Source organism: Lagopus muta, chromosome 1 (genome assembly GCF_023343835.1).
Source record: "Lagopus muta isolate bLagMut1 chromosome 1, bLagMut1 primary, whole genome shotgun sequence".
Taxonomy (NCBI): domain Eukaryota; kingdom Metazoa; phylum Chordata; class Aves; order Galliformes; family Phasianidae; genus Lagopus; species Lagopus muta.
In genome coordinates, this window is record NC_064433.1 from 127,592,956 (window position 1) to 127,620,828 (window position 27,873).

At 45.0% G+C, this 27,873-nt stretch overlaps 2 protein-coding genes across 3 annotated transcripts in view; both read left to right on the forward strand.

Moving 5' to 3' along the window:
* The first annotated feature begins 7,726 nt into the window (after positions 1 to 7,726).
* DHRSX (dehydrogenase/reductase X-linked) overlaps positions 7,727 to 27,873 on the forward strand; it is a 160,969-nt gene continuing 140,822 nt past the window's right edge. The window contains exon 1 of the mRNA XM_048934489.1: positions 7,727 to 7,956. Within this exon, the coding sequence (XP_048790446.1) occupies positions 7,845 to 7,956 (112 nt within the window). The 5' untranslated portion in view covers positions 7,727 to 7,844. The remainder of the gene's footprint in view (positions 7,957 to 27,873) is intronic.
* Positions 7,844 to 17,910, forward strand: ZBED1 (zinc finger BED-type containing 1). Of its 2 annotated transcripts, none has more exons than XM_048934449.1 (2): positions 7,844 to 7,956; positions 15,243 to 17,910. In XM_048934449.1, the coding sequence occupies exon 2, from the start codon at positions 15,294 to 15,296 to the stop codon at positions 17,379 to 17,381; it is 2,088 nt and encodes a 695-aa protein (XP_048790406.1). In that variant the 5' UTR covers positions 7,844 to 7,956; positions 15,243 to 15,293; the 3' UTR covers positions 17,382 to 17,910. The 2 variants fall into 2 exon arrangements, with proteins under 2 accessions (XP_048790406.1, XP_048790407.1); XM_048934450.1 differs by lacking the exon at positions 7,844 to 7,956 and adding an exon at positions 8,368 to 8,479.

Genomic DNA, 27,873 nt, shown 5'->3' on the forward strand with positions numbered 1-27,873 from the left:
ACACTGCGATGTGATGATGATGTTGAATTAAACTGCTGCCTTAATAGTCTTGGAATTACACTATCAGAAATAATATATTATGTATAATAAAAATAGTTTATTACCTTTCAATAAACTAAAGGCTAGTATCATTTATATAATTGGAATCAGACATCTTTAGGTAATTCGGGGTGTTCTTAATAACTCTCTTGATGAGCTCTTGGCTTTCTCCAGTGTTTAAATTCTTCCTATCAGCAGAATGAATTGTATCAGATAATTTCCAGTGCATATATTTTAGGGGGTTAAAGTATAATTCTTGGACATTTTATGGCTCATCACAGGCAACTGTTAGAGAAGAAAGTGTAAGGTCTGTGCCTCGCTGAATCCTCTCTGCAGTGGTTCTTAAAGCAATTCAGCACTTTGATCACATCACGGTTTTCTTTTGTACCAACAGAAATGATTTGAAGAACAAAAAGCAAAGCTCAGTGCTTACAGGGACATGGATCATCATAAGGACAAGAAATGAGAAGGCTTTTTTGTTTTTCAGATGTCTGTTTTTACCTCATCTACGTCATCTATGTGAACTTGTCCTCAAGGATGGCAGGACCACTTTATTCTTTTATCTTTTCCTTCTACATTTTTTAATCCTCCCATTTTGAGTCTGTTCTTCTTCTGGCCTCACTAGCTTTTTACACAGTTGTGCTTTGTGCTTAGTAAATGAATGTAATGCTATAGAATAGCCAAAATCCAAACGACTGCTGCACAAGCCAAACATAAACAAGTTATATAACACTGCAACCGCTCGTTTATTAAAGTAAGTGGAAATTATGAGACATACATAATCTTTTGGACAACTGACAGGCAGGTGTGATCAAGAGAGTGGAGAATCCAGTGTTTGTAGGCAGATACAGAGACAGGTTTGTCAGGGTGATTAGAAAGTGAAGTGGAATTGAGAAGAATGGAGCGGCATCGAGTGCTGCAGGATGAGGAGAGGTGGTGGTGACAGCTGTGCCAGGGCAGGGACAAAAGGTTGACAAGGGCAGTGCGGGCATGAAGTACTGCTGGGTTCCCTTGGCCCTCAGCAGCCCCCAGCACATTTGGTATGGAAGGGAGAGGTAGCAGCAAGGGCTCTGGACATGTCTCCACGCTGTCTGACATTGCTGAGACTGAGTTGCCCATCTTCATCCCACCACTGCACTGTGGCATGCATTACCAGTGAGCTGGGCCAATTTCAGTGGTGCTAAACCAAAGGCTAACCCATCTCTAGCCTTGCTTATAAACCTTATTTTGTGGCGTTTGCATAACTTCTTTTCTCAGCATTTGCATCATATTTTGGGCTGATCATCTTCCCTGCAGCTGGTGCTCTGTGTCTCTTTACCCACTGCTTTTTCTTATCGGCAGCAGTGTAGAGCCAGGCAGCCTGAAACTCCGCAGGCATCCTTTGACAAAAGTAAAGGAATTGCTGTCCCTCTGCTCACTGCAGAGTGCCATGGGTGAGCAATGCCTGGATTCCTATCCAGGATGTTTGTACAGTGGAGCACAAAAGCAGCACAGCTAAAAATGACACATATCGGCACCAGTCCAAGAATCAATAGGTAAAGTGGGAATACAAAGGAAAATACATACACATGGACAGACCAGGGCACAAACTCAAGCTGTGTGAAGAGTTCAAACCAGTTAATTTATTGCATTATTTTGGCAGCAGCAGACGCCTTCCCTTAGAGCAGCCCCAACAATGCAAGTCTCTCTGTGTGGCACAATCTTGGACACTTTGTCACTCCCGTGCCCCTGAAAAAGTTGACAGGCAAGCCCTCACACTTTCCTTCACGTGGCTGTCTGCCCACACCCAGGTTGTGGTGTGATGACTCCCATTTGTCTGTGGCATGTAGGGTGCAGAACAACTGGCGTCCTCAGAGCCAAAGCTCCTCATGCCCTCAGGGCTCCATCCAATTGTCTATGGCTGGTTGGCCATGATAAGGTGAGAGCAGTCTTCAGGGAACTGCCAGCACAGGTGGGACCAGTGAACTGTGGTGCTGTACCATGAGCATGACTGGCAGCAGCAGTGTCATAGCCGTGCCTGTCTAAGGTCACAGGCAAGGTTATGTGCACCTGGAAGTCCATCTGCTCTGTACATGGTAGCAAAGTATTGTTGAGAAAAAAGAGCAACAGAAATAGAGGTGCAGATCAACTCACAACATCCAGCTTGTGAGTGGTGATTCTGCTTTTTATTTCCCCTACATGAGAATGTTGTTAATCAAGTTTCTGATGAAAGCCACGTTTATCTCACAGCATTGTTAAGGAAGAGATCATAGACTTCTGAAGGTGCCAGGCACCATGGAAAACTCTATTTGTCTTCTTGATTTTTTGCTGCACTTTAACAAAGTCCTCTTAGTGGAGCTGGACAGTGTTGTGTATGGTATTCCACAGGTGCATGCAGGCATTGCTGTACAAACACTGAAATAACCACACTGCAGGTATGACACAGGCTGTCTTTTTCCACAACTTCACTGTCAACAAAGCCAGTTCTATAGTGGGCATATAGTATATGTTCCCCAGTGAAGTTCCTAAGTGAATCTGCTATTTTGTGGCAGAAACTGTTTTTAACAAAAGCTCATGTATTTCTGTTATGCTTCGTCTGCATTATACTTAGGTTCCTGCAGAAGTACTGTATGCACGCACATGTGTTTTAGATGTTATTTTGTTCTAAACTATCTGCTTTTTTCTGCCTTCTGTGTCTTCAGTTTCTTAGTCTTCCCTGAGTTGCAGGTGGGTAGCAGCAGGGGAAGGTGCTCAGAGCCTACCTGATAGGGAGCAGGTGTGCTTGAGGCAGCTCATGCTGCAGGCTTTACAGAGCAGGCACATCCTGACAGCGGGAAATATGCCAAGTATTCCGATGCACAAATATAATAGTCACTGCAGGGGCAGTCATTTAAGAAAACTCTGCAAGAAGATCCAGCACATTGTGCTCCTTGCATAATAGGTTGGTGGTTAGGGCATTTGTCTGGAGGGGAAGTTGTCCCTGTTCCAGGACTCCTTGGTGCTAAATAGCCCAAATCTTCATCAGGTTTTCTTCCATCCTAAAAAACGTATGCTGTTTAGAGAATATGAACTGAGACTCTGACCCCTCTTTACTATTAATTGAACTTCAGGCTACAAAGCTCAAATCTCTTTGGCTTATTCTCTTCCTTATCTCTGTAGCCACACCGACAAGGGCTAGTTTCTCCTCATTAGACCAATTTCTCAAAGAGTGAAAGATCTATGAAAAGTGAGAGGGGTCAAAAGCCTTTCATCTTCATGGGCAAATGTTGTAGCACCAACACAAGTACATAGAAGGCTGTTCTTAGATTCTCCTGTGGCCTTATGCACAATTAATGCCGCAGCATTACTAGATACGTAACTGTGTCCCACGAGACGATTGCCCATAATAGAGGTGTATGCTCGCAGTCCTGGAGACTTCCTAATGCATAGCTGCAGACAGCTTTCCCCTTGGCAAAGTTGCCTATTTTTCCAGGTAAGCAACCCTCCCAAACTGCTGAAGAGCTCCCTGAGAGCTGAGTGCTCTCAATGATCCTGCTTGCCCAAGTGCTTAATAGCAAGCAAGATGACACCTAGTTTGGGGGTACCTAAAAGGACACTTTTTTGCATAGAGAAAGAAAAAGAGGGGAATGCAGCCTGTCAAAATGGTATGCAGGTGCTCAGAAACCCACATGAATTGCAGACAGCAATCCCAACTATTTCCCAGCGTGGCCTAATCTTAAGAGCACCTCCCTTCTGAACATGAAAGTTCCTCGGGCATTTAACTTTATTCACCCACACATGTTTGGGAAGATAGGCACTTATCTCTTGCCTCAAGTTCTACTGCAATCCAGCTTAGGAAGACAGGCATTTAAATCTCTTTTAGAAGCCTGAAAAATTAGCAGCATTAAGAATTATGTCTCACTTCTTCCGGTGTGGGCCACCGGCTTTGACGTACGTGCGAAGTGCAAAGCGCACGTCTTAAACTGAGGGAGGAAGTGGAATTGAAAGGGACCGATGTGACACTGCCTGCTCCTCAAGCGCATGTCTCCCCGACTGCTGTGCCATGCTTGTGTACAAAGTGTGGCCAGCGTCTCTCACTGATCCCGCACCTCTGCAAGGTCAATACACAAAGCAATGAAACCCATTCTTCTCTGAAAGGAAGCAAAATCGAGAGGCCAAAACTGGGGCAGGATGTGCTGAATGGAAGACTGTCATGGAACAAAGTGAGTAACAACAGGTTATAGCCTCCTTTACTCCCCACATTCTCTGCCCCTTGCCAGTCTTGGAACTGTGAAGCTAGCATTGAGTTGGCTTGTGCCTACTCTGCCACAGCCCTGTGCCTCTGCCTTCCTGCCTGCACAAGCTTTCAGCTGCAATACCTAGCACCCGCGATACCTCATGGCTGCTGATTATGCCATTCTGCTGGGGAGTTGGAGCTCAGTATTTAATTAAGAGTCTAGAAACATCACCCACTTCCGTTCCTATGGCTTTATGCATCTTTATGCAAAATGTGGGTGGAAGAGCTGTGATCATATAGCGCTTCATTAGCGCCAGTCCCACAGGAGGGATGGATCAGCTGTGGCATGTGTGGATGGAGCATTCCTGGTTTTTCCAATGGCTTTCCAGGAGGCTGTCTGGGCTCTAGCCACAGGCTGGCCTCGCTCGCTGCTGGTGTGAGTTCACTTCTGCAGTCAGCAGAAAGAAGGAAGAACCTGGCGCACCTCAGAGGCAGCAGACATCTTCTGCAGATCTTCAGAAGTGCCTCTTTCTGGCCACTGCCTGTGTCAGAAAGCTGAGATGATTAGATTACTACCGTGTCCCTTCCAGGGATCAGATATTCAACATTTCACCAAGGTAGTAACGTCTCAGTGAGGTGTCTGAAGTAGATGGGCAAGACTCTAGCCCAAATACTCAGAGCTTTGCAGCTAATGACTATAAGAAAATAAACCAACAGCATATCAGTAAGAAGTAATGATGGTGACAAATGAAAACTATGGAAATACAAATTAAAAGTAGAATGTATCATAAGATACGATTTGAAAAGAACCTAAAACATATGTATGATCTTAATGCTTCTCTCTGCTCGTTTGAATCCCACCAGCCTTTAGAAAAAAAACGGTGCTCAAACAAATTTACCTCTTTCTTTTTATGAATCACAGAGGATTGAAAATAATTGTAACATAGAGAAAAAGTATTGGAACCAATAAGAGCTTAATCTTAGCTCATCAGTTGTTCACCCTCGGTCTAATTCTTTGCTAAGTGCTGCCCGTGAAAGGATAGGAGAACATTTATTTCCACAGCTTGAATATACATTGACTTTCTTATACTAGAAAACTTGAGAAAGTACAGAGCATTTATACCCAGATCGTGTAAATCCACTGTAGGCAAGTTTCACAGCTTAAAGTTACAAAGAGCATTCATTAATGCTGCAGTTCTGAGAAAGCACGTAAGGACTGCTCAGCATGGAGGAGTCGGGATTTGATTTTTACTGAGATAAGTGGAAAGAATAATACACCTTCTCTAAACATCAGTGTTTTTTCTTTCATGTCTGTGATGCTTTTCCTAGCATTACATGCATGGCTGAGAACAATATACATTAGGAACAAAATTTTCATTGATGTGACTGCATGATTTTCTGTTTATTATTTATGTTTGCATAATTCCATGCATTAATAAAAAGAGAAGAAATTCAAAGATACATAACATAAAATGATTGTTTTTGTCCCGGAGCAACTATGCGGCCTGCTTTGACTTGATGCATATTCCTGAGAGCAGACAAAGTCGGTTCTGGTGAGCTTTCCAATAGAAGTTAGATTGGTAGCTGCTTTTTTTGTGAAAATGAACATCAGTTTCAACTGATTTTGTCTACCTAATCTAAGGACAGGTGGTTTGTCATCTACCGGACTTGTGCAAGGCCTTTGATTTGGTCCCACACCATATCCTTATCTCTGAATTGGAGAGAGACAGCTTAAAAAGGCTGGACTATTCGGTGGATAATGAATTGTTTGGATAATTGCAGCTAAAGGGTGCTTGTCAACAGATCTCTGTCCAGATGAAGGCCAGTGATGAGTGGTGTCATCCAGGGGTCTATCTTAGGACCAGTGCTCTTTATCAATGACACAGATGACCACAGTGCGCCTTCAGCAAGTTTGCTGATGACACCAAGCTGAGTGATGCAGTTGATACAGCAGAAGGAAAGGATACCATCCAAAGGGACCTTGGTAAACTTGAAAGGTGGGCACACGTGCAGATTCAATGAAGCCAAATGCAGGTGTTGTACGTGGGGTAGGGAAATCCCAGAAATAGTACAGACTGGGAGAACTCCTTCCCTGTGGAGACTTTGGGGTCCTGGTAGATTGAAAAAATTAACATGAGTCATCAGTGTTGCTTTCAGCCTAAAAGGCCAATGGTATCCTGGTCTACATCAGAAGAGGAGCGGCCAGCAGGGAGAGGAAGGGGATTGTCCCCCTCTGCTCTGCCCTTGTGAAGCCCCTTCTCGAGTACTGCATCCAGGCCAGGGGCCCCATCTCAAGAAGGATGTGGAGCTGTTGGAGTAGGTCCATAGGAAGGCTGCAGAGATGATCCAAGAATTGGAGCACCTCTCCTATGAGGGGAAGCTGAGGGAGTTGGGCTTATTCAGCATGGAGAAGGCTCATGGGAGACCTCACTGCAGCCTTCCAGTACACGAAGGGAGCTTATAAACAGAAGGGAGACCACCTTTTAACATGGGCAGGCAGTGACAGGACAAGGGGAATTGCTTTAAACTAAAAAGGGCTATTTAGATTAGATGCTGTGGATGTTTTTCAGAGGGGAGTGAAGCACTTGAGGCATTTGATGTCATACTGGATGGGTCCCTGGGCAGCCTGATCTAGTAGGTAGCAGCCCAGCCCATGGAACAGGAGTTGGAACTACATGATCTTTAAGATCTCTTCCAACCCAAACCATTATTCAACTCTCTCTCTCTCTATTTTTTTAATAGGATATTGCACTTCAAATGCATTCCTGATATTGAATAGGTGGGTAAATGCTTCCTCTTGTGAAACTACTGCTCACCCTTTTGCTGTGTATCAATGCTCAAGCCCATCTGTATTTGCAAAACTGTTTCTGTGAATGAGAAACTCAGTGTAAGCACAAGGCAAGATACTTCCCATAGCCTGAACCAGAACTTACCAGAACCGATGGCTAGGACTTACTGTTCTGTCTCAAGTACTCGTCATCTTAAAAATAAGTATTTTAAACCGACAAAACTTGTGAGATGAAAGGCATGACTTGCAGCGGCTGTAAAAGCGTCCGTGTGAAGTTCAGGCTCTGTCTACGCAGCTGCACTCCGCGGGGCTGCCTCCGGCCGCCCGAACGGGCTCCGTCCTCCAGCCGTTCCGAGAGAAGCTTTGCCGATCACAGCCCCGGCTGTGGCCCAGCCCCGTTACGGGACACCGCACTGAAAGTCGTCCGGCGAGGGCCGACGGCTGACGCCGCGCTCAGACCCTCCCGCCAGCCTTAAGGCTGCGGCGCGCCCCCAACATCCACCTTCCGCCGGACCTCCCGCCCGCAGCCCTGCACTCGGCCCCGTCGCAGAGCCGCCCGCGCCGGCCGCGCGTAGCCCTTCCCCCGCCGCACATGCCCAGAAGGGCGGGAGCCGCGGCGGGCCGAGCGCCGCCGTGACAGCGGCAGCGCCTCCCTCCCGTCTCGTCCCCTCCCCTCCCCTCCCCGCTTGCCGTCCCGTCCCTTCCGCTGGGTGGGGGCCGCCCCGAGCCGCGCCCCCTGGCCCGCCGCCGGCGGAACCTCCGCGCCGCGCGCATCGGGAGCGGTACTTGTGCTCCCCGCTCCGCCGAGGGGCGGAGGCAGCCATGTCGCTATTGTCTCCGCTGGTGCCCTTGCTGAGGGTGTACTACTCCGGCCTCGCCGTCATCCTGCACCAGCTACGCCGCCGCCTCCGCTCGCGTTGCCCCCCGACCCCAGGTGAGCATCGCGCCCGGCGCTGCCGGGGGCGCGGAGCGGGGCGGGGGCAGCGCCGCCGCCCGCGGGGGAAACTTCGCCGCCGCTTCCCGCCGAGGGGGGAGGGCGGCTGCAGCCCCCGGACGGGGCGACCGCGACCTTGGGGGCGCCGCTCGCCCGCCGCCGCCTGGTCCCGCGCTCCTCCCCCGCGGCCCGGAGGGCTTTGGGCTGCGGGGGCCGCGGCCCGTTGCGCCCTCCCGCTCCCACCGCCCCGCCCTCGCCGCCGCCCCCGGCCCCACCGCTCCGTCCGGAGCGCGGGACGCGGCCGCCCCGGACGCGGGGCGGGGCGGGGCGGGGTGCCGGGCCCGGGGCGGCCGCTTGTTTGCCTGGCTGCACGCCGGCCTGAGAGCGGCCTCGCAGGCGGCGTGGGGAGTCCGCGGGCGCTTCGCCTCTTCGCTCTTCTCCTTCCTTCCTCTTCTCGCTCTTGGCCGCTCTGCCTCAGACCTCAGGTCCGGAGACAGACGGGGCGGAGCGCCTTCCGGCCCAGGTAGGTGCTCGGAGGGTGGGCTGCGTAGGGGGGATGCGGCCGGGCTCCTGCAGGGCACCTGCCCGGGCCTCGCTTAGTCCGTGCCCGCCGCACTGCCTCAGTAGCCCAGCCTGCCCCTCGTTCCTCGTCCCTGTAGCCCTGCTATCACCAGCCAAGTTGGTGAGAGGGACTCGTACTTTTCCCCAGATCAGCTACGTGCTTGAGAAGTTACTTTTTTGCTGCTTTTTTTTTTTTCTTTCTGATTTTTGATCAGCAAGTGCTTGGTAATGATTCTTTTTAGTCCCGTAACGTTGACTATGGAAACTTTGAGTTTAGCAGGAAAAAAGTATCTGAATTTCCTCTTTTCTTACGTTTCTCTTTAGGACTTTAGAACGCTTCTGATTTTGCGAACTTACAGCAAAGTACGGTCTGACTGGATGCGTGCTATATCGTCAGATCTCAGCATAACCCTGCTACAGGACAGTGCCTTTGCCATCCTCTGGCAGCTTTGGATCTGTGGGAAGTTGTAACAGGGGTCACAGTAAAAATCCAAGGCAAGAGATGGGGCAGGAGTAGGTGGGGATAGAGGTGTGTGGGGCACTGGAGGCCGATGGCCGAGGAAGCTGTGTTCCACCACACGTGGCTTCATGGGCAGCACCTCTGCTTTTCTTCGCTCTTGATAGTTCTACAGTAAGTTTGCATTCTCCTGTTTAATCTCAAAATGCAAGCATAGAACATGGAAAACAAGTAGAAGAACCCCAACGACAAAGAGGCAGATGTGCGTACAGTTTGAAGTCATCTGAGCATTTTTGTAGCATTAGTTTTTCTTGGCAGGGTGAAGGCGGGTATTGTGCCTAGGGTGTGTAACGCTTTCCAAATCTTTTCTGAATCAAGGAGAAGCACCACGATGAAAATGTGACCCGAATGTTTTGATGCGTTACATTCTCCTATGAAAAAAAAAATAAAATATGAATTTGGAAATAACAGACCAAGGCAGTGCATGTAGCATCGGAGAGACGTCAGCTGGCCTTAGCAGGTCTGTGGCAGATCTGATGGATTTGGAAAGCTTTCCTCTGGTCCCAGTTCAGAGTGGCTCTATCCAAGGAGAGCAGCTTCCTTGGAACAGGACTATTAGGCACACTCGCATTCTCAGCAATAACCTGCTGCCTTGCTTTGGCTTGTCAGGGCTTCAGAAACCAACTAGCCTATCAGTGGGAGGGTTTTTGCCTAGATTAGCCTTGTTCTCATGCAATAATTTCAGAACCGTGACTACAGCATGACAAAAGGTGGAAGTGTTGGTTACGATGTTCTTAAATAAAGCTTGGATCGGTGAACTATGCTTGCTGTGGGAAGTAACTGAGTAACTTTTTGAGGCAGGAATCTAGAATGTGTTGCAGTGCCCGTGTTTAAAACCGCCTGTGTCTTTCCGAGGCACTGACCTTGCAGCCTGGAAAAATGCTCACTGGCAGCGGCCATTGCCTGAGCAATGAAAGGCCAAGAGGGGAGCAGGGCTGGCACTGGTGGTGAAGGAATGTCTCTCATGCTGACTGCTTGGCTGCTGCTCCCTGTTGGGGTTCCCATTTCCTGGGTACAGCTCTATAGCATGGTGGGGGCACAGCTGTTGCTCGACCTCAGGCACTGTGCAGGTGAGCAAAGGCGCTGTTGACACCCATTGTAAGCGCAGCCCTTCTGTCTCCAAGGTGTGCAGTTCATTTTCCAAGGAAAGCTTATTTTTTCACTCTTAGCAGAGAAATTTTGAGGATTTAAATCCAAAGTAAGTCAAAAGTTGCATGTTCTTGACACGTATGCTTTATTTAGCGTCTATTCTGTTGCATCCTCCTGGAGTTCATCTAGTTTTTGTAGGTAGGATTCGAGACAGCTTTTGGGGAAAGAGGACAGTTTCAGCACTGAAATCTAGATTGAGGGTAAGGTTAGTAAGCCTGGTTAGTAATTTCTTGGAGCTGTGAGCTGAAAGGATCCAACTCTTTATCCTGACGCTGCAGCTACCGATCCAGAGTGGGAGTTTGACTGAAATTCTGACCTTGAAGCACAGGGAAGGCGAGTCCGAAGTTGGAAGCTCAAGTGTGGCACAGTCAGTGATTTTATCACAGAGCAGAATCAGTGTGTGGAAGTAAAGGGGGAAAGGCCATTTATGTTACAAACAATTCTCTAGATACTGATTGCATGGGGTGAACTGCATTAGTGCTGTGGCTGGACCCTCTGCTGCCAAGGCTCAGCAGGGGAAGCAACTCACGGATTCCAGAACAAACGCAGTTGTGCAGGTTGCCAGGTGCACCCGCTCACTGCACAACGCCCAGCTCCTCTTCACAGTATGGGATTGCACTGTTCTCTTCAAATTGGGTGCATCGACCTGAAACAAGACATGTTCTGAGAGGCAGCATGTCTGCTCCTCGGACACAAAATAACCAGGTGACAGAGTTCGCTGGTGAGCCTGCCAGTGGTAGTTCTTTGGTGGCAGGATGGTGGGGCTGCCCAGCACTGAATCTTCGTGATGTCGCAGCAGGGAAATGTGGGGCTTTGGATTTTTGTGGGGTAAGGAGCTAACCAAGCAGAGCTTCGGCAGCTGCTTCATGCCTTACTTTTCCTCTTTGATATCTCATTATGCTCTGCTTATTGCTGGCAAAAACTGGTCTTCTGTTTCCACAATAAATCGCTGCAAGTCTGGTATTGCCTCACCTATCATTTCATTGTTCATTGTCCAAAAAACCCTTGTCATATAACAAGTGTTCAGTGGACTGAAAAATAGGTTCATTAGGAATTACTGCCTTGATGTTTCTTACAGTTGAAATTCAACTTAATTAATAGGAGGGGAAAAAAGCATAAATGCCCAGCGTACGTAAAGATCTTGATGTAATCAGCTTCTAATGCAGAAAGCATGTAATCAGTGAATTGCTAAAAGATGAACTCACTTTGTGACACCAGCCTATAACACTAGAAGTGTGGTCTCCGAAAGTCATCTCACCGATAACATTTTTTCATGTACTGATGGTTTTTTGGTATTTTAAAAAGCTTCTCGAGGAGGCATCTTCTTCCTGCATTTTGTCTTCTGCGTGTGTGATTTGGTTGAAATTTGGCAGTTAAGTGCGGTATCTGATGTGTAGAAGACTGTCTTTGGGGAGGGCTGTAGTGTGAGTGAAGAGCAGAAGAATCATAGAGTGGCCTGGGTTGAAAAGTACCTCAGTGATCATTAGGTTTCAACTTCCCTGCTATGTGCAGGGTTGCCAGCCACCAGACCAGGCTGCCCAGAGCCACATCCAGACCTTAAAGCTGACTCACGTTCTTTCTAAAAGCGAATGAAACATATATATAACTTGCCTCGATTTCTAGTTAATCAGTGTCATATTTTGTACAGAGTTCAATTGTAATTGATCATGAAATGTTACTTTATTTGAGAACATCTGTCTAATTTTAATTGCTTTACTGAGGGCTTTTACTTTGTGTGCCTAAAGCTTAAGGACAGACCAACCTCCTTGAAGTTGTACCAACTGTGGGATGTAAAGCACCTCGTTCCAGTAATGGGCAAACCATCGTGCAGGGAAGACTGAATGCAGGGAAAAACAAAATCGTGCCTGATGCTTGATCCCTCCCATCACTCAGGCATGTTAGAGAATTATTTAGATACTTTCAAAAGTCAGAAAACACATGTTTTGGAGTTGCTTCTGTGCTGAATGAGGCAAGAGCACTGCAGAAATGATAGCATGTAACTGCAGCCTGTGTCACTGCTGCATGTGCACAAGGGGGCAGAGGGAAGGTGGCTGTGCACCTGGCGTGTCCCAACAGCCAAATCCCTGCTTTCACAACTCAGTTTGTGTGGGTTTTGGATGTGACTTCTCTGTCAGTGGGAAAAGGCAGCTGTGCCTCCATCATGGGCCTTTGGCCTTCAGCCCTGTCACCTTCAGGAGGATGAGAGCAATCTGGGGCTGAAGAGCAGGGCCATGGGAAGCACAGAGCATGATGGAGCATGCCCAGGAAGCACAGTCCTACCTCCTTCTCCACTTTCTGTTCTTAGTCCTCCTCCTCCTGATGTCATCCCATAGGCCAGGAGAGGTTGCAGAGCTGTCAACAGGCCATCCGTGCTGAAGTCCTTGACCCTGGTGTGTGGTGGTGGTTTGGGCCAGTTGTACGTACAGGAGGAGCCCAACTGCTCCTCCAAATGTGTGCTCTGCCATGGCGGGGGTGGGAGTTCAAGGAAGAAAAGAAAGGCGCTTCTGTAGCCTTAAGGCTTTCTTATTGTGAAAGGGTTTGCAGTGGACCCAAGTGGCAGTTTTTTTTTATAGTGAGTAGTCGAGTGAGCTGAAGGAGAGAGTTTCTGCCAGCTACTGTGCAACAGGTTGCACTCCTCTCTGCTTTTTGCCAGGCCTGGGCTGTGGATGCTGCAGCTGTTGCAATGGAGAGGGAACACTCACCTCCTCCTCCTTGAGAAAAATAAGTTACGCTATACGCTACACAAGGAGAGGCAGGGGTGGTTAACAGTTTGTATCAGAGCTGTTACAATAAGTTGAAATGTGGTTTATAGTGTTATAACTTAATCTATGCTAACTGATGTGTCCTTAACTATGGCATTGCTACTCAGTGCCACCACCACCAGGGCCAGATCCATCTAAAAATAATGGTAATGCTGTAACATAAGAATGAAAGTGTCTGTAACGCTCCTCTGTTCTGAAATAACTTGTCCTCTATCAGTCTGTGATGAACCTTTTATGATCCAAGGTGTGTCCTACTAACTTCAGAGATGCATCAACTCTGTTATTGCAGTTCCTTCCTCCTTGCTTTCAGGAACTGCCATGTAATTGCAAAGGAAACTGCAAGATTTAATGAAATGCCAGGAGCCTCTGCCTCCTTGAGACTGCTTGTCATGGAGTGAAACAGGGGAAACCAAAAGCAGTAGTAATACACACTGGAGTGTTTTATCAATACACGATCATATGTTATAGCAGGGTTACATCAGTATATGTTACACCACTTTGTCTTTCAAAATCACCAGTTTTGGTGAGATTGCATACCTTGGTGCTGTTTCAGAATTACAGAGCCATTACCATGTTGAATCAGTTGTTTATCCTGGCAACTAAAAAAGCACTGAATGAGTCATACAAGAGGGCATACAATAGTCAAAACATTCCCCCTTCCAAGTCAGAAGAAGTTTGCACACAGAAGTAAATCTTCAGATATATGAATACTGAAAACAAATCTAATAATTTAAACACATGCCTTGTACCTCTCATTCTAAGTCTAAACCAACAGCTGTGTTTAAATAAATATATTTAGTCCTGGTAAACCTGTATTTGCTCTTTCACTGAAGCAATTCACAAAGTGCTGCAAAATACCTGCTGCAGTTACACCTTTTCTTGGGAATGTTTATCGACAGTGGAGAACATGCTGGAGGAGCTGCATCCATAAAATTTTTGGGGATGTTCCCCTCAAGCAAATTTAAAAAAAAAAAAAAGCAGATCCTTTCTTCCTTTGCCAGCCAGCTGGTTTTATTGCCTGGGGATTCATGCGTTTTGGCATAGAGGCAGCTCCTCCTGAGCAAGGGAGAAGTCCCATTGCTTTTGGGATGGCTGCTGGAATGCTCTTTCAATTCCTCTTCTGCTCTTTCCTTGTTTCTGTATGGAGGAGGTCACATCAGTGTTGGCTGATGGCTTCCTTCTCCCTGCTACCTCAGTGAGGGGCTGCTGCTTGCTGCGGCTGTGCTGGTGTTGCACGAGGAGTGGAGAAGTGCAGAAGTACAGTGGTGCTGTTGCATGGCTTTTTGGTTCAGAGGAGTAAGCTCTGGTAGGTGGTTGTTACCTGCAGTGTGTGCAGGGATACTGTGTTTGCACAAGAAGAGTTTCCCTGTACAGATATTTAGGTACAGTTTGCTAAGCTTTGCCTTCTTGCTGTGTTCTTTTCCAGTATGTCACCACTCCCATGATCTTCTTTAGTCTTTAGAAGAAAAGAGAGCAAAATTATTTCCTACCTGGTGTGGTTAATAACTTTTATTAGTGCTTCACTGTCTACCTCTTCCTGTCATTATAACATACTGTTTATTCTAGGAACTAAGACTATGAACTGGCACTTCAGAAAGTTGCTTTGGTTTCTGAAATAGAAGGACAGGAAAGGTGTCAGAAGCATATTGCTGATCTGCATGCAGGTTCAAATTCCACTTCCTTTTGTTTTTGTTATAAAACTTCTTTACACTTCAGAGGAGCAGATTAATGCCGTAATTTGCATCTCAGCTTATTTTCCTCTTAAGGCGAGTCCTGGAACAGTTAGTTCAAGCTAACAGAGACTATTTTGAAATAAACAAGCAGTAAAACCTTTGCTCCTTCAGTATCAAGTTTCGTTTGAAATAAATATTCACAGTGAAGTTTGCTAACTGTTAGGCTAGAGGATGTTAGATAATGTTAGTCTAGCCTTAGCTATAACTTTGGGGACAAGAAATTGCTACAGCACACTTCTGGCTTGTGTGACAATAACGTGTGAACTCTGTGGCAGATGTTACATGTCTTCTACCAAGAATTATATAATTCCAGAAACAAGATGTACTCAGATCTTTTAGGTCAATTTCACAGCAGAATGTGCTGTATTTAAAACCTTTTAAATTTTTGACATTCTAATGGGCTTCTTGTAGGTCACGCTTCCTGCAAATCTCATCTTTAAAAAGCAAATGTAATTACTGAGGTAGGCTTCTTGATATATATTCACAGAAACAGTGATTTCACGTAGTTGAGTGTGGTCAAACTTGTGCTTTCTCATTGTATCTTTATCTTACTGCCTTTATCAGGTACTCATTAATGAGTGAAGGATCAAAAGGTGGGACGGTGGCCAAGAAGCAATGGAGAATAAAAGTTTAGAAGGTTCCCCGTCAGATCTAAAGTTAGTGGCTCACCCAAGAGCAAAGAGTAAAGTGTGGAAGTACTTTGGGTTTGATACCAATGCGGAAGGATGCATATTACAGTGGAAGAAAATCTACTGCCGTATTTGCATGGCACAGATCGCCTATTCGGGAAACACTTCCAACCTTTCCTACCACCTCGAGAAAAACCACCCCGACGAATTCTGTGAATTTGTGAAAAGTAACACCGAGCAAATGAGGGAGGCCTTTGCAACTGCATTTTCAAAAATCAAGCCAGAATCGTCGCAGCAGGTTGTTCAAGATAGTCTCATCATGAAGACTTACCAGAACTACGAAAACAAAAAGCATCAGGAGCTGACGTCTGCAGTCATCAGCTTGATCTGTGAGGGCATGTATCCTGCTTCTATTGTCGACGAACCCACTTTCAAGGCTCTCTTGAGAACAGCTGATCCCAGGTATGAACTTCCTAGCCGGAAGTATTTCTGTACAAAAGCTATTCCTGAAAAATACAACACCATTAGAGAGATTGTGTTAAAAGAGCTCACTGACGTCCTGTGGTGTGGCATATCCACAGACATGTGGAGGAGTGAAAACCAGAACAGGTCATACGTAACTGTCGCAGTTCACTTTCTCAGCAGTAGTCATTCCAACTGCCTGGTGGTCAACTCACGTTGCTTAAAAACGTTTGAAGTACCAGAGGATAATACTGCAGAGACTATTACACGAGTCCTTTATGAAACATTCATCGAATGGGGGATCAATACAAAAGTCTTTGGTGCTACCACAGACTACAGCAAAGACATTGTGAAAGCTTGCTCTCTGCTCGATATTCCAGTGCAGATGCCTTGCTTGGGGCACACTTTCAATGCCGGAATACAACAAGCTTTTCAGCTCCCAAAGCTCTGCAGCCTTCTTGCCAGGTGCCGAAAACTGGTGGAGTATTTTCAGCAGTCTACGGTAGCAATGTATATGCTGAGTGAGAAGCAGAAGCAGCAGAATATTCTGCACTGCATGCTGGTGAGCGATCGCGTTTCCTGGTGGGGCAGCACACTGGCCATGTTGCAGCGCCTCAAGGAGCAGCAGTTCGTCATCGCTGCCGTCCTCGTGGAGGACAGCAACAACCACCACCTCATGCTGGAAGCCAGCGAGTGGAATACAATCGAAGGGCTGGTGGAGCTGCTGCAGCCTTTTAAACAGGTCGCAGAGATGATGTCTGCTTCCAAGTACCCGACAATAAGTATGGTGAAGCCCCTTCTCCACATGCTTCTCAACACTACCCTGAACATCAAGGAGAACGATTTGAAAGAAATCAGCATGGCGAAGGAGGTAATAGCTAAGGAGCTGTCAACTACCTACCAGCACACCCCAGAAATAGACATGTTCCTCAATGTTGCCACTTTCCTGGATCCTCGCTACAAAAAACTGCCTTTTCTTTCAGCCTTTGAGAGGCAGCAGGTGGAAAACAGAGTGGTGGAAGAAGCAAAAAGCCTGCTGGAGAAAGTCAAAGAAAACACTTTTCGGACTGAGGAAAAGTTCTTCACGGTTTCGGAAGAGCCTCCAGTGAAAAAAATAATCATCTCCTCCACTCCTCCTCCTACTAGCGTGATCAACAACATGCTTGCGGAGATCTTCTGCCAGACAGGAGGTGTAGAGGACCAAGAGGAGTGGCACGCTCAGATTGTTGAGGAATTGAGCAACTTTAAGTCTCAAAAAGTCCTTGGGTTGAACGAAGACCCACTAAAGTGGTGGTCTGACAGACTAGCGCTGTTTCCAGTTTTACCAAAGGTTCTTCAAAAATACTGGTGTATTTTGGCCACAAGGGTCTTTCCCGAGCGCCTCTTTGGTTCTTCTGCTAACGTTGTCAGTGCAAAGAGAAACCGGTTGGCCCCAGCGCATGTGGACGAGCAGATCTTTTTGTATGAAAACACTCGGAATGGGTCGGAGGCAGAACCAGAAGATGAAGATGAAGGAGAGTGGGGTTTGGAACAGGAACAGATTTTTAATTTAAATGACTCGGTAAATGTAAACAACAATTTCTTTAATATCCGAGACAGTGGGTTTGTTTAACAGGACTGCTGCAGTACGTTTAATAACAAATAGAAAGGTGTTTGTCACAAGTTACCAAAAATACTTGTTTATGCTATGAATGCTGTAAATATTGAACAGTTGTCTCAAATTTGATAGCTTCCATTGTCTGTGTTTTTCCCACTGTCTTAAAACATGAATGACTTGTGATTAAACAGCACTGAAATGAATGAGGAAATAAATTCTGCAAAGACCGTGATTTCTGACTGTGGCCCAGATCTCAGAGAACACTTAGCCTTGTGCTTCCCTTCCGCTTACTTCACTGGAAGAGGAATACATGTTCATGTGCTTTCTATAATGAAAATATTTATCCTGAGTTAGGACCCTAAGCAAGGGAATTTTTAAGATTTATGCCTCTCATTATAAATCCCATGAGACTTAGGGTGTTAGCTTTAAATTTTGGATTTTAAAATGTTATTTTTAAATTCCATAAATCAGAGCAGCCAGGATTTTTAGAGTGTATTAATGATAAAAAATGAAAAAAAGGTCACGAGCCTGATTTTCTTTTTTACTACCTCATGTCTTAGGCTTGGTCTATGCTAGAAAAGTTCGGCTGGTATGATTCTGTCAGTTAAGGGACTGTGCTACTATTTTAACTGGCATTGTGCTGGCATAGGCTGTAGTGTGGATGCAGTTATACTTGGAGAATTTGTTTGGCTCTCCAGTGTGGTGTAAATGGTATAAATGCTTCCAGACTGGTACTGCTGTGTCCACGTTGCTCAGGTTTTACCATTGAGCTGTAATGGCTAAATGGCAAAGCCCTTTTTGTCCAGGCAAGCCCTGGCTGTAGTCTGTCCTGCTTTTAGAAAGTGAGTTGGGTCCAGGCAAGGTTGCTGTGCAGATGTGGCAGTTGATGCCAGAGCTGCAAAGCATCAAAGGCATCTGGCCCTAGGGATGGAGAGAGGGGACAAAGGTGGCAGGAGGCATGCCAGAGCCATAGGTCTAACTGTGTGTGTGTGTTATAAATTAACCTTTTAATTTAAACGGAGATTTTGTCCAGGGTAGTATAGAGAATTTTGTTGATGAAAAAAGCAATATAAAAACTTTAATATTATGTAAATATATTTAAAAGAGGGAGACCTTCCATTTCCCCACATGTATTTAGTGAGTCTCTAGGGTTGTTTCTTGTTATGTTAGCACTTAAAACTTTTCTTTCTTTTTCTTTTTTTGATTCAGTTTGTAGAGTGAAGTCAAACGTTTGAGTGCTGTTTCTGATTAGTTGTTATGTATTGCAATTGCTTCCTGTGTGTCTCTGGGCCTAAGTGTTTTTCAGCCCTTCTGAGAAATTGGAAAAAAAAAAAAAAGAAAAAAGAAAAAAGAAAGAAAAAAGGAAAAAAGCCCAACAATGAGAACCGTGTGTCTCTTATGAAATACTGCAGGTCAAACACGGTGATCTTTTGACTTGGCACTGAGCGTGATGGTAGCCAGCACTTCTTTGTGAGGTGTGGGAGGAGTTGATGGCTGTATTTGTGTGGCAGGTCTCTTGTACCCCGCTCAGTCTCCTGCTAGAGCTGTGCTGGGAGGGTTGCTCTTGCCTGGTTAGCACCAGTTCCTACAGGTGCTTAAAGGAGCCGAAAAACGCCACTGAGACCAATTCTGAAGTTCTGTGCCCAGCTTTGAAGAGCTGCCTCTGCCCTGCTGCCCCACTGTGGTCTCAAGGACCGTGCTGCCAAAGAAACGCGTGTGTGGTGACTGGGGTGGCAGTGGGAGACACCGATGTTGTACATGGCAGTGAGTGTCTGTGAGCACGCTGAGCGCGGCCCGTCTGGAGAGAGGTGCGTGGAAGATGGTCGTACACTGAGAAGACAGCTCGATTTTTGTCATCACCGTGGCATCTGCAGACGTGTGCCTGTAGAAGGAGACTGGCCAGAAGGAACGTGTGAAAATGTATTCAATTACACCATCGTTTATATCACCAAACCACGTATTTATGTGTTGGCTTAGTAGTTATTACAGATCGGAGCCTTCCGTGGCAAGATGGGGTAGCTGGGTATGACTGGCCATGATGCCAAATGAAGACATGGTGTGACAGATGTGTGTGTGAGGGCCACAGAGTCAAACCAGGGAAAGGAGTGAGGTGCAGCAGGTTCCTCTTTTCTGCCTCCTCCTTCATGTCACCCTGCATCATGTAAGAACGCCTGGCTGGGTTTATTTTCATCGCTGCTAGCCACTGGGGAGCTTCAGACAGCTGTCACAAAGTATGCATGGCCTGCTGTGCCAGTGTGAGACCTGAGCACACAGCAAGGCTTGTGGCCTGCTCCTGTGTGAATCTGCTGAGCTGTGTGGGGCACTGTTCCCTTCTGCCTTGCATCCTTTTATTTATTTTTTTGGTATCCAAAATAAAACTAGTTGGGTCAATGGAGATGTCTCAGCATTCTTTTTTTAAAAAAAAAGAAAAAAAAAACAAAAAGAAAAAAACCCAAACCAACAAAGCCATTGTTAGTCCTACTCATTGTCTGTGAGATTTTTATTTAATGTTCGAAGCTTGGAATATTGTTAAATAAACCAGAAAAAAATATGTTAGTTACTAGAGTATTTGTCTGACGTGCGTTCATATCTGCAGCACTTTATGACTTTGAACTCTTCTGCAGCAGTGGGGAGGTTATAGTCTAAGCTTTGGAAGCTATGCATTTATTTTTTCTTTTGATCCTGTAAGTTATTATCTTTTGGATTAAAAAAAAATATGGAAATGAAAAATGTCAGAAGTTTAGACAGTTTCTCTTACTTAAATATGTGTGGTGTTTCTCATTTAAGATACCATCATCTGTTGTTTGATTGGGTGGAGAAACAAAGTTGCGGAGCTATTTATGTATTTCTGCAACGTGAGTTAAGCTGTTGTTATTGCCAAGGGTGGGCCTAGGGTACACTTCCAAATTAGGCTATTACATCAGATTTATATTCAGTTTTTTGACAATGAATTGGAATCCACTGTCTAATTTCTGGTACAACTGAGGTGTTTTTATGGAGAAGCAATAGAGGGACTTCAACTTCTGAATACTTCCATGCTGGAAATGTGAATTTGGAAGTATGCTTTCAAGTGCATATATTAAATTGGAAGAAGAAGAATTACTCATTCTGCAGCTCAGGGTTAAAACTTGATGCGTCAGGTGTGGGTTCTGAGGGCCAGCAACGTCACCAGTTTTGTTGACTGACCAGTCTTTCTGTGCCATCAGGGATTATGACCCGGAACAAAAACAAGTTAAAAAAGCGAATCTTTCCAGCTAGACTGTATTTTAGATTCCTTGGTTTAAATTATGTAAGAGCATAAAGTTCTGGATTGTTCGTGGAAAGGGCACGTTAAGTTTCTGTTGCAGCAACGTATCAAGAATCCTGCTGAAATTAGGGCACTGTATTGCTAAGGCTTCTGAACAAAATGTTTCCTGCCCCTAAATTAATTACTTACATAGCTTTCCAGAGCAGTGGAAGGGGGATACCTGCAATACTTTTACTTCTGAAGAGCTGGCTCTGTCAGCACAGCACTTTGTGGCACAGCAGTCCTCTCAGTACATTGGGAACTCTCCCAGGCTTTGGCTCCTAGAGGGATACATTTTGTGGCTTTTTCCAATTCTCATTTTTTTTTTTGTTTTTGCAGGCCACAACTGTATGATCTGTCATATTTCCTCTGAACTGCTGGTCTTCTGTTAAATTCAATGTGTATTTTGTTTCTGGAGGGTGTAGGGAAATGATATATTTTTTTTACTCTTTTAAAAGAGGTATTATTTGGTGCAGTAGCTGGGATTTAAAGATGCAGTGTAAATTTATATCTGCCTTAAAAGTATATTATTAGACCCCTTCTAATGATTTCCTGTTGTTGAAACTGGAATTTCAAGATATCCCTGCACTTGCTGTATAATTTTACATACAAAAGCATTTCCTTAGGTTAAACAATAAAAATTGATTAAGTAGATTTCTCCTGTTTCCACAGTAATTCTCAGTGCCACTGCAATTGGGTTGAACTGCCCCTCGGGAATTAAGTTTACCTGAAGAAGACAAAGCACTATCTTTCAGCTTATCTTCTGTTTTAAATCTTTCTTAACCATGAAATTTGATTTAGATCAAAGGCTACTGCAGAAACCGCTTTCAAACGAGAGGCCTCCAGACTCTGAAATGTTAATATTGTGAATTTTGAGCGTTTATATTGACATTTCCACACAAGGTGGTATTGATTTACCTGGCTGCTGGAAGAAAAGGTTACTGCTCGAAAAGACGATGCTGCCATCCGTCTTGCTTAGAAGAGATAAGATGTAGGGTGGGTGTTTTGTTCAGAGAAGTTGGAAAGGCTGTTCCCTGCTGCATGTGCAGATGCTGGTTGCCATGACTTTAAACTGGTTCTTATCTCCAGTGACTTTAAAAATCCACTGTATCTTTCTTAATCTCCTCTGCCTCTCTTCCAGCTGTGTAAAGGAAACATGTAGAGGTGTGCCCATAGATATGTGTGATTGATATCCCCTCCCAGCATTGCAAACTGTTCTTGTGCAGGAGTTCACTTACACTGGTGCACAGTAAAGCTGCAGTTCCTTGTCAGTAGATATTTTGGGATAACATCTGCAGGGGTTTTACTGTTAAAAAAGCCGTAGCTGGGGCAGACACATTCAGCCGTCAGGAGGCAGCCTGGTTGTTTTTAGCTATACCAGAATCAAAAGGAGATGCTTTTATTTGCAAATGAATTAAAAACGTTGCATTTACTAACACTCTTAGGTAGAATACTTACTAAAATGTGCCAAAAATATGATGCCATAATAATTTACCTAGATGTATCTAAGGGAGTGAGCATCCTTGGTTTACTCAGTGCTCTGGAAGTCTGGAAGTCTTTCTGTATTTGTCCGTAGCTGCGTGTGCACAATGTCATGTTGAACTGCGATTCCCCAAGCAAAGCAGAATTAGGTTATTTTTAAAGAAGTAGTTTCTTCAATTCCATGTGAATTCCTGAATATGTCGTTTTCCCCAGATGCCTGCGGTCACGAATGAGAGATTGATCTTTTATTTAACTGATGGCTGCTCCCTCGCTTGTAAATTTTTGATGTTATATGCCTCTGTTTTTTGCCCTGCCTTTAGAGACATCATAATCGAGAGGGTTTCATTCTCTGTTTTCTTTGGTGTGCTTTTTCTCATGAGTCAGGAGTGAGGTTTACTCTGATGTTAGAGGCCTAACAAGACGTCGAGTCAGCGTCAGGAGAGCTCATGCCAGAAGCAAGCAGAACAGCGTCAGAAACACTCTGTTCTGAACAAAATCTTCATTTTCTCCATGTGGTTTTCTGCTGTTTGTATGCGTGAGAGAGAAAAATGAAGTGCTTGTATACACAATGCCCTATTCTGTTAGGTGCCAGTCTATTCTGCTGTGAGTTTACTCACTGGATAAAACCCAGATTTGCGTTTCTTGGGCACATGGTAGAATATATATGGGCAGCAAGAATTTAATAATAATAAAATCTAAAAGCTTAATTTTTGCACTAATGAGAACAAGTAGGAAGTGGGTCCGTCTTGCTTCTCTGTTCAAGCTAAGGGAAGAGGGTAATAGGAAGAGTCATGAAAATGCAGCAGAAGGCTGCAATTCATGCTATTTTTTATAATCTAAACTGGCATATGTGAGGCTTTTAAGGACAAATCTGTTCTTTTGAGAAGTAAAGCAGTTCTCTTTCACTGACCTACATGTCAGACTCGTAGCATCATTCCGCTCGTAACTGTTGCTCTCTTTTGCTGCACTTGCCTACATGAGAGCGTGTAAGGAAACTGTCCTTACTCATTCTGTGCTTCTGTTCATATAGACTCTGAAATCATGACAGTGTTTAAAAATATGAAATTACTAATCCGCTCATAGTTTGCCATTTCAGGCCCACGTGAAAGAAAAGCTTTGCACGTTTCTCAGTGTTTTCATGCTGCGGGCTGTGAGCTCTGCCAGCTCCAAGCTCTGCTCTCTGCAAGGGCCCCAGGGCATTGAGGAAGGGAATGGTGGGAAAAAGGGAAGAACTTCTTGTAATCAATTGCTTAGCACGTGGAAGCCCAGGTTGAAACGTTTTTTTCTGAATGATACTTTGACACAGCTTCTCTGCTTAACAAAAGAGAACAACAAAAGGTTGCCTTGCTGATGGTAAACCTCGGAGGTCTCAAGGGAACCAGCACTGCAGTGAGAATGAGGTAGTCCTGGGGAGGGTGGATGGCTTGGGCTGAGCCTGGTGCGTCTATTTTCTTGTCTCTCATTTTAAGTCCTGTTTAATTTCCCTTTCAGCGCTGGTGTGTGCTGTGTTATTCGCTCTTATATTCAAAGTGTAGGAAAAGAAAAATATTATCTGCATACTTGTGTGCATACTGTGGAGGCTCACATGCGTTGTATGTGGTTTTCCAACTGCTTTGCATGAAAAGCAAGATGAGGATGGTACTTGGTTTACCCTATAGTGCTATGAGCACAAGAATGTAATTGCTGCTGAGAGACATCTGTGCCCCTGGTTAGAGGTACGACATGAGGAACTGCAGCCTTGTGCCTACTGTGAAAGCATGAAACATTCCTCAGGTGCATCTATAGCACTCAGATCAGCTGGATCTTTGTAGCCCTACAAACACTACCACAACCTTGTTCATGCCCTCCCCATCCTGCCTCGCCTCCCCTATATTATTTCAGCTAGTTTTACTAAGATTGTACAGTACTTGCAGAGAAAAATTCACAGATAATAGGAGGAACTATTTGTCAGTAGTTAAGAGTATTGCATACTCTTTGTGCCTTTTTTTGGCATTATTTATAAGATATGAAGAGTTGGAAGAGAAAACTTTTTTTTTTTTTTTTTTTTTTTTCAAACCCAGAGACAAGATCCACAAATGTATCAAGTAGCATGTAGTGCATGTAAGCTTGTAAATTCTTCCTTCTGTGAGTGGTTTGACTCCATACGCAACTTGGGTCTGCTGGTTTTGCTTCTTCAGGCTGTTTAGGAGAGCTGCTATGCTCTGCAGGATCTGTACAGGATGGGATCCAGATACCTCTGTAATGTTTTCTGTACTTTTGTGTGTTGCAGGGTCTATTTTCTGTCTGTGCATGCCTGAAGGAGAAGGGTCAGGGCTTTCTCCATTATGTTGTTCCTGCCTTCAACAGAACAGCACTGCCGGCTGATCCCTTTGCTAGAGCCAGGGCTACAGAATGATTCATTCTTTCATGTTTTCTTAGGTTAAAATTAAAATGATATAAAATGTAGCCTAAAAAGGAACTATGTTCAGAAAACATAGTTCCTGGAGTTAGGTGCCCAAATATATTCAGAGATTTTATCATTAAAGCAATCCATTTTACATACCTACCTTCTGAACCACTAGAAATGCTTGCATCACAAGCATAGCTCTCTTTAAATATCTTTTAAATAACAGTATTTTGATGTGGGCTTTTGTATGCATTGCTTTTTTTTTTTTAGATGCAAAAACCAAATGCATGTTCACTGGAACAGGCTGCCCAGGGAGGTGGTGGAGTCTCCTTCTCTGGAGATGTTCAAGACCTGCCTGTATGCCTACTTGTGTGATCTGCTGTAGGGAACCTGCTTTGGCACGGGGGTTGGACTCGATGATCTCTGGAGGTCCCTTCCAACCCCTACGATTCTGTGATATCCATTTTGTCTTCATTTGTGCCTCAAATGTTAGTGCCTATAGGATCATTACATCTCAACGAGTTATTCTAGCACTTCAGATACTAAATTTTGCTGGGCTTTAATAAAAACAACATTTCCCTATTGTAGCATCATTTCTTCCCATTTTCTTTCTGGTTATGTACTTCTTTTTTCTTCCTTCATCTTTTCCTCTTGGTGCTATTTAATATTTCTTATTTAGAGTTAGTTGACTATCATTCTTTCTGGTTTGTTCAACATTTCTAGGTTTCTTCCATCTTCCTGCTTCTAGCTAAAGCTTTAATGTGGGCACTGCTTTCAGCTCAGCACTCTGCCAGGGAATGTGATACTTCACCCCAAGCAGTTAGAAACTTCTGCAGTAACTCAGTGCCACTGCTTTAAGGAGGCTGTTTAGGATGGGATCTGCTCATTTAGGAGACTGAAAAAGCTCTATTAGAATGCAGCTAATGCCAGAGCTCCAAAAAATAAGCTATGAGGTGCAGTTCTCCCACAGTACCATGGCAAGAGTTGTTATCTGGCCTTCACTTAAGTATCTACTTGTTGGTTCTGAAGACTGTGGAAGGGGGAGCACAGGGGCTTGCTGTGGGGAGGGCATTTTGGATAGAGGTCAGTAGATGTGCATTGTGAGTCTGCCCATGTAGGATAAGTTGCACAATCAGGAGTCCCCAACTGGGGATCCCACCACAAGGAAGACATACAGCTCTCGGAAAAGGTGCAGAGGGGACCGTGAAGATGGTCAGAGGGCTGGAGTATCTCTCTTGTGATGAAGGCTGGGATTGTTCAGCTTGGAGAAGAGGAGGTTCTGAGGAGACCTCATTGTGGCCTACCAATACTTAAAGGGAGCTTTTAAACAAACAGGAGGAAGACCAGCTTTTTACACAGGCAGAGAGTAAACATCACTGTTTGAGGGAATGTTCAAACACGGTTGTTAATGTTGCACAATATTGTAAATGAGAAGAAAAAAAAAGGAAACTTCAACCTAAAAAGAAAAGTCCTGGACTTGTTTCTAAAGGAGATTGTTGAAGGCTCAGTTAACCAGTTAGTGTGGTTGATGCATTGGAAGGAAGGGAAACCATCCAGAGGGACCTGGACAGGCTGGAGAAGTGAGCCCATGAAAACCTTAAGAGGTTCAAGTGCAGGATGTTGCATTTGGGCCAGGGTAATCCCAGGTATTTATACAAACTGGGAGACGAACCCCCTTGAGAGCAGCCCTGTGGAGAAGGAACTTGGGGGTCCTGGTGGATGAGAAGCTGGACAGCTGGCAGCAGTGTGCGTTTGCAGCGCAGAAGGCCACCTGTGTTCTGGGCTGCATTAAACGGGTGGCCAGCAGGGAGAGGGAGGTGATTGTCCCCCTCTACTCAGCTCTTGTGAGGCCCCATCTGGAGTGCTGCATCCAGGCCTGGGGCCACCAGCACAAGAAAGATGCAGAGCTCTTGGAACAGGTCCAGAGAAGGGCCACTAAGATGATCAGAGGGCTGGAACACCTCTATTACAGAGAAAGGTTGAGGGAACTGGGCTTGTTTAGAAAAGAGAAGGCTCTGGGGAGACCTCACTGTGACCTTCCTGTACTTACAGGGAGTGTATACACAGGAGGAGGAATGACTGGCTACATGGGTTGATAGTGATAGGACAAGGGGGAATGGTTTTAAACTGAGACAGGGGAGGTTAGTTTAGATACTAGGAGGAAGTTTTTCACTCAGGGTGGTGACACACAGGAACAGGTTGCCCAAGGAGGCTGTGGATGCCCCATCCCTGGAGGCTTTCAAGGCCAGGCTGGATGTGGCTCTGGGCAGCCTGGTCTGGTGGTTGGCAACCCTGCACACAGCAGGGGGTTGGAACTGGATGAGCATTACTGTGGTCCTTTTCAATCCAGGTCATTCTATGATTCTATGAAAAACTTTTTTTTTTTTTTTTTTTTTAACACATTGATGATGTGGTGATATAATGGAGCACCCCCAAAATATACAAGAAAATACTCATCTCCTATGAATTCTGCACAGATTTCCCAATGGCAAGGATGTGTTAGGTTTGGGGGTGTGATACAGCCCAATCCTATGGGATTAAAACAAAGCTCAGCCACCTCCTGACCTTGGATCTCCAGCCTGTGCTTCTCTCACACACCAAGCAGGGATTTAATTTAATGAGCTTTATGAGTGTTCAGTGAATTCAGAATGAAGTTTTTAATCTACTACCATGTTTCTAAATTGAGTGATCCGGACAATTGTTTGATTGCCACCTACAGCTGCCCATGCATGGTGTGTGAAAGGGGAGAAATGCTCCATGATGAGGATTCATAGTGAAAGAAGCAGAGATTAGGGTCCTTACACCAAGTGCTTTACAAAGCCAACACAGATGATGCTTTCTGTCCTAAGCAGATGGTTTTCAAACTTAAACCAGACAGTGCTGGATAACAGTATTTTAACAAACATCCTAACTGGCCCTGGCTAAGTAAAGTATTAGTGAGTTGGGGTCAAAAACCTGTTCCTTTAAAAAAAAGTTCTGTGGTACCACTGCACATGGCTTAAAAAGGATGTAACAGTCTACATACTGCACAGAATGAAAGTGACTTTCTAAATATAAATATGACATTACTGGCACTACATGTTTCACAAGCCAGGACTGACACAGTGGAGAGATGAGTTTGTAATTTTTTTATTGAATATGTCACAGTGAACAGAATGCCTCCAGAGCAGGAAATGGTAGATTTTTGACAACAGGATATGACAGCAGATATACAAGTGCTTCTTGGATGTATTTTTCCAAAATAACATATTGTTAATGAACAAAGTAATCCAGTGTGAATACAGATGTCATCTAATCTTCTGCCTGTTAGAGTGTTTTCGTGCTAATTAATGTCAGCACCTAAGTGCCAGTCT